The following is a 6,858-nucleotide window of genomic DNA, read 5'->3' on the forward strand; positions in this document are numbered from 1 at the left end:
CCCACACTAGGGCCGACCGCCAGGCCGGGGAGTCGCTTGTACCTATTTTACCGGTAGGTGCCCGGCGCCACCAAGGAACACGAATTCACATGGTGCCTTCCACAGCAACGATGGACGCTGAACTCGCACCCGCCTGTGGCAGGACATGCCGCCAGACTCTTTCACCCCCGGCAATGTAGTCAATGTAGTCAAGAAAACCTCGGAAAGCAAAGGGGTGAATGTGGAAGGTCATAGAAACACGTGAAGAATTTTTTGAGTCAGAAAGAAAGTGGTGAAAAAATGCCCGCCGGATGGGCATAGCTACCTTGCAGCGCTATGTATTTTGTCTTTCGCAAACAAACGGCACTCAAAAAGTTTATGACACGGGCACAAGCACAGGCTGGTCCCTCACTCTCCCAACTATCGAGCGCTCATACATTGCGCTTGTTCTGCTGTTTGAATTTTCAAGGCTGCTTTGTTTCAGAGATGAGATGGTGATCTACTTTTAGTGTTACTGGTCGCGGAGCGGGATATCGCACTTTACGCGTCCAATCACCCTTCAGTTTGTAATCGTGTCATTTGTTGAGTGTGGTTTTAGTGTTTAACGCGCCGACGCAATACAGGAGACGAGACTTGGAGTAGTGGAGGGCTCCGGATTAATTTTGACCGCCTGGGGCTCTTTAACGTGCACCGAAATCTCGTATTCACGGGCGTTTTTTTTTTCGCCTCCATCACCATCACTATCATTCGTTCTAAGATACCGCAACTTAGTGGACGGAACGAGGGTAGTGGTTGGCCGTAACTGAGACGTATTCGTGGTGACGCACACGCCTGTATTGGATCCGCCAAAATGAATTCCAATGATTACAGTAAGAATGAGCGGCTGACCAATAACTAAAGCTTAATTTTAGCAAACGTTTTACGCACACTCTCGAGAACAGGAGCGCTAAAAAATCATCCTACGTAGCCAAACATTGCAATTCATAGTTGCAACTTACGTGGCTGCAGTAGTGAGAGAGAGAGAGAGAGCAACTTTAATGGGTCTCCTGCAGTAACCCCTATCATCCCACCCTCTTAGGCGGGTTCTTGGGGCGACGTGACCGGACGCCTTCTTAGCGGGGAGAGCCGCTCGCGGCGGGCTTCAGCGTACTCGGGTTAACCCTTTCTGCTTCCATCCCGTCCGGTCGCTGCTTCTCGAGCGCCGCTAGGATCTGCTGGATGGCCGTGTGTTGGACGCCGTAGTCTTCGGATCTCTTCGCCTCCTCCACGAGGGGCGGGAGAACGTCTGCACTGTTGTCTGCGTTCGCGCACTCGCAGTCTTTCAGGATGTGGGCCAACGTGGCCCTCTCCCTCCCGCACAGTCTGCACAAGTCTGTTACGTATACCTCTGGCCACAGGTGCTTTGCTAACACTGGGGTTATCACGGAATTAGTCTGCAATTGGCGTAATACCACCGCCTCCTCCCGCGTCAGACGAGGGTGGGGCAGGGCCATCGTTCTTCTGGCTAACCGGTACCGCAGGGTTACCTCGCTGTAAGTGTCCATGATGTCCTTCTGGGGGTGATCTACCACTTCGGCAGCGGCCGTTACCGGGGCGCGGCCGGCGAGTCCACGCGCCACGGCGTTGGCCATCTCGTTGTGGTTGGCGAGCCCCAGCGAGCTCGCCACTCCTTCGCCCGCGTGTGCGGGAAACCACTTTATCACTGCACTGGTGATGACTCCGTTGGCTTCGGCCTTGCGCAGGATGCGCGCGGCCTCACTGCACACTCGGTGTTTCGCAAAGTTGCGCACTGCCGTTCGCGAGTCGCACAACACCGTTTTCGTTCTGGGGTCCGCGATGGCGAGGGCCACCGCCACTTCTTCCGCCTGGCTGGGCACCGTGGTTCGTACGCTTGCCGCCTGCCTGGTCTCACCCGTTTTGGCTCCGATCACGCTGACTCTGAAGGCGTCGCCGATGTTCTTATAACTGGCCGCATCCACGAACACGGCTCCCTCATCGCTGGCGTGTAGCGCGATCAGCGCCTTGGCTCTCGCCTCTCTTCTTTCTTGGTAGAACGTCGGAGTCATGTTCCGCGGGATCGGGCTCACGACGATGCGCTTGCCCAGCTCCCGCAGTATCTGCTCCTGCATGCGGTGGTCGTCAACCTTGGCTCCGATGCCTAGTTGTTTGAGGATAGATCTGCCGGTCCTGGTTTCCGACAGTCTGGTGAGCTGCGCCCTCTGCTGTGCCTCGGCGATCTCTTCGAGGCTGTTGTGGAGTCCCAGGGCTTCGAGCTTCTGCGTGCTCGTGCACCCTAGGAGCCCTAATGCTGATTTGTAAGCTTTGCGGATCATCGCATTGATCTTCTTCCGCTCGCACTGCCGCCAATTATGGAAGGCGGCGACGTAGGTGATATGGCTGATCACGAAGGCTTGAACCAGTCTGACGAGTCGGGCTTCCTTCATCCCGCTTCTTCTATTGGCGACACGGCGTATGAGACGCAGTGCCGTGCCAGTCTCAGCTTCGAGCTTGGAGACCGTTGCCCCGTTGACTTTGCTGCGCTCGATGATCATGCACAGAACTCTAATCTTGGTTACCTCGGGGATGATGTGCCCCCCTTGCGTTCGTATGCGGATTTTGTCGCAGTCTCGGATGGTTTGCTTCTTGCGACTCGCTCCCCTGGGTGGGATCACCATCAGCTCCGACTTTGCGGGGGAGCACACCAGCCCTGAGCCCTTCAGTTGGTCCTCTATCGTTTTTACTGCTTCTTGTAGTGTATTCTCTATGTGGCCGTCACTGCCGCCGGTGACCCACAGCGTCACATCGTCGGCATAAACCGTGTGGCGCACACCTTCGACGCTTCGCAGCCGGTTGGCGACCCCGATCATGACCAGGTTTTTAGAGCAGCGGCGAGATTACCGCGCCCTGCGGTGTCCCCTCACTGCCTAGCGTTTTCTCTGGTAGTTGGAGATCCCCGGCGGTGATGCGAGTTGTTCGGTCGGTCAGGAAATTCCGAATGTAATTGTAAGATCTCTGTCCCATGTTCAGGTGCGACACCTTGGCGAGGATCGCAGAGTGCCGGACTTTGTCGAAGGCGCTCTGCAGGTCCAGGCCCAGTATTGCCCTGTTGTCGCTGGTGTGCGTTTCGAAGTCCACTATCTCATTCTTGAGTTGGAGCATGTCGTCTTGCGTTCCAAGCTTGCTCCGAAATCCGATGAGAGAATCCGGGTAGAGCTCCGCCTCTTCGAGGTACTGCTGCCATCTGGTCATTAAGACATGCTCTAGCAGTTTGCCCACGCACGATGTTAAAGATATTGGGCGTAGGTTCTCAATGTCGGGTGGTTTGCCCGGTTTCGGAATGAGGATGGTTTTGGCTTCCTTCCACTGGCGTGGTAGCTTGCCGGCCCTCCAGCATTTATTGAAGTACGTATTTTTTTTCTTATGCAACAATTAATAACAAAAATTCGCACAGCTTGCCCTATTCGTAAAAGGCAGAAGAAACAGCATATGGGGTCCCTTCTTCCTGGGAGACCCGGCTGTTGCACCTCACATGTATATCCGAACTTGCCGCTGAAGGTGCTCTATGACATGGAGGCCCACATTGTTTCCCCGCAGTCTTTCACATCGCTCCCAAGTGGATCGCTAGAAGCCGCGGCAACCCGCTTCGCGAACTCGGCGTCTGTAGCTAGAACTCGACGTTTGTGCTCTGACTACACGTGCGAATGCATGGGAACTGGCGAGGAGAACAGCACGCGGATCACGCCACGAACGCCGGGCGCAGTGTTCTTGAAGGTGGAGCTGACCGTTTCCGGACGCTCCTCACGAGGCTCACGCTCACATGCACTTGGTGCTTTTTCGTGGTATTATTTTTCAGCTCCTCACGTGACGCAAGCCCACACGCACGCCTTGACGATGCCCCGCGCTTCTCACCAGGCGCACGCTGACGTGCGCTCTGCTGCGCTGAGTTTTTCGGTAACGCTCCACGGTGGAACTACAAGCTTAAACAGCTATGCTGCTAAAAAGTATACCGCCGGTGTATGAGCACGTCTCTGCTATTGTACAGAGGTCACTCGGCGGTACGGAGGCGTGTTTTAGTGGTTTTAACGTTCAGGGTAAAGGGCTATTTCAGAGAGAAGATTGCTATTTCAATAACAAAAAGGAAGCAGAAGAAAGAGGCGGGGAAGTAGGTGGTAAATCGTCGCTATACTCGGGTACAACTTCAAAACGACAATGGAGATGATTGATGTTTGTTAGTGGTCTCTCCTTTGTAGCGGGTTAATGACAAGTCATCTTGCCAAAAAACCTAAAATATTTCCGTTTTATACTACTCCTTTAATTGCAGCGCGGCTCTTAGGGGAGATTCAAAATTATTTTTTGTTACAAGTGGCAGCTGTCCTAGGCGTCATTTCCCTCTGTTTTTGGCCTAACAGCCTTCTAATCTTTTTTTAGTTTCCTCGACAGCCTTGAAGTTAACCCTATCTATTCTACCCTTAAATCCAATGGCTTCTGGAAGCAGAATATTTCCTTATGTAGATTTGGATGGATGCACTCACATTCCAACACTTTGTGCCGCACAGTGTCTGTTTCTTTTACGCAGACTACGCATAACCGGGCATTTGGTGTATACTTCTTCACGAAGCTCTTAGTTTGCAAACAACCTGATCTAACCTCACAAAGAAAAGCAGTTCTCTTTGAATTATCGTAAACATTTTTCTTTATGATGACCAATTTCTCTGCCCTAGCTGTACATCTCTAACGACGTTTTAGCTGCCATTTTTCATCTCCGTTTGTTCGTTTCCTTCTGCCTTGCTTATTTTTTGGTTACCTTGGCTGTCTTTGATTCTCCACTGTTCTTTCCTCATTTCATCTTCAGCCTTCCAGTCTTCCTTAGAAACTGCATGTTCACGTTTTTCATGTATAGGTACCTAAAATCTTAGCTGCCCACCTACGTTGATTCATTGCTGTAAATCTCCTGTCCAAACATATTTTACTGTACGCTTCTCGAACTGCACTTGACACCCAGCCCATATCTCTCTATATTGTTCCGTTAGTTGTTTTACCATGTGCTCCTAAGATGCATAGCCGCCTACAGCAGGCACGAACGTCGTCCCGGTGCCTTGTTACGGAAACGCGTGTTTCTTTGCGTGAGAGAAAGAGTTCCCTAACGGTAGCATTTCGGTTTTGTTTCGAAGATTTTTTGGCCTAATGTGGTCATCAATTACTGCAGCGACAAAAAAACTCGGTGAGAAAAAGTAGACAATGCTACGCATTAGCCACAATGTCCTTTCAAAGCACCCGCGTACGTTGACGTCAGGGTCCGTTGCTTCGGCGAAGTGATACGCCATATCACATATTGTCTTAAATAACTTGTAGCGATTATACCATTTCTATTTTCCTTAATATATGGCCTCATTTCTTACTCTAGTGTTTAAAATTGCACAAAGTTTATTGGTAGAAATCAGTGTTTTGAATGCCCCCAAATGTTTTTTTATTCTTTTGGTTGCTCTTCCCAGGAATATATTTTTTCTAAATTCCCGAATAATTTACCTCTTCAAAAAGGTTCGCGAACCGGTTCAAGCTGCGGACATGTATATACTCTTTCAGCGTTCCGAACCGAAAAAAATACCGCTTCGGTTACGGTTCGAGTTCGGGCAAATTCATTTCTTTCCGGTTGAGTTCAGTTCTATTAAATCACGTACCGATACGGTATGGGCCCCTGCTCGATAAGTTTAAATATGAGCTAAAGGTGAAAACATCTTTAGTACAAAACGACAATACAGAATACAAACGAAATTTCGAAATGGTGCTCTTTTCTCTGACGTCATTGGCAGCAGCGAAAGCGCACTTAGCAACTGACCAAGATTACCGTCGAATTTACTGCAGTTACATCGTCCGGTGCCTGATTGTCCAAGCTTGCTTCTCGAGGTGCTGCTTCATCGCCGGATGCCCTAATTGCTGCCACGGTCTACCTTGCTCGTGGCGCCTTCGGAGACTGCGCAGTTCTACCCACAGCTGCGTTTTCAGCGACATCACCCTTGGGCGGCACCGGCATCGTCGAGCAATGCCATAAAGAACCGACACTGTCGACGGGGTGCCATTGGCAGCAGCGGCAGCGCAATGAGCAACTGACCGAGATTACCGTCTAATTTAGTGCAGGTTGGTTTTCACGCCATTTGCGACTCTTTCGTTTCTCATTTGCTGTTGCTGCTGCCGATGTTCGCATTTTCAGCCTGTCCAAGTGTCTTCTAACTGTTCCCAAAATGCCAACAAACACTGAACTAGCAAAGAGAGTGGAAGAGCTCGAGGAGAAGCTGAAAACTGAGACTTTGGTGGAATCGGTGTTTGCAAGGATTTTGTTAAAGCTGCATGATTCTGGTTTCGTGGCGGTGCAAATGGAGAAAGACGTAGATGACGTTGTTTCTAGCGCAAAATTCACGGAAAAACTTGTTGAGGAACTGAGGTAAGACAACGCTGCTCTGACGTCAGAAAACAAATCACTGAAGTCTGAAAACCACATGATGTGCAAGAAAATAGCCGAAATGGAACAATATTCACGGCTCAACAAGGTCGAGATCAGAGGTGTACCGTGTACACAAGGGGAGGACTGTGTCGCTATCTTGCAAACGGTGGGCGAAAAGATCGGATGCCCGGTGTCACCATCTGACCTCGACGTCATTCACCATGATCCTACAGCAAAGGAATGCAAGAAAAACCTCCTTGTGCGATTCTGTTCAAGAGATAAGAAGTCGGAATTCATCAGCAAGGCGCGAAAAGCGAAGCTCTGCCTGAGCGACATCAACATAACACAGACACCTGACAGTTCCGTGTATCTAAATGAACATTTGACCCCTGGGAACAAGGCTCTATTTTCTAAGACTGTGGTTTTAAAGAAACGGAAAA

At 50.6% G+C, this 6,858-nt stretch overlaps 1 protein-coding gene across 1 annotated transcript; it reads right to left on the bottom strand.

Moving 5' to 3' along the window:
• Positions 1-1,006: 1,006 nt before the first annotated feature.
• Positions 1,007-1,831, bottom strand: LOC144173441 (uncharacterized). The gene has a single exon (XM_077701867.1). It carries the CDS (start codon positions 1,608-1,610, stop codon positions 1,092-1,094), a length of 519 nt encoding a protein of 172 aa, XP_077557993.1. The 5' UTR covers positions 1,611-1,831; the 3' UTR covers positions 1,007-1,091.
• Positions 1,832-6,858: the final 5,027 nt, after the last annotated feature.

The sequence above is a fragment of the Haemaphysalis longicornis genome, unplaced genomic scaffold (genome assembly GCF_048455015.1).
Source record: "Haemaphysalis longicornis isolate Haplotype H1 unplaced genomic scaffold, Haemaphysalis longicornis Haplotype H1 scaffold_3, whole genome shotgun sequence".
Lineage (NCBI taxonomy): Eukaryota > Metazoa > Arthropoda > Arachnida > Ixodida > Ixodidae > Haemaphysalis > Haemaphysalis longicornis.

What these genes read in the sequence shown, in the direction of transcription:
- LOC144173441 (XM_077701867.1), bottom strand. Translation starts at nt 1,610, where the DNA reads ATGGCCAACGCCGTGGCGCGTGGACTCGCCGGCCGCGCCCCGGTAACG.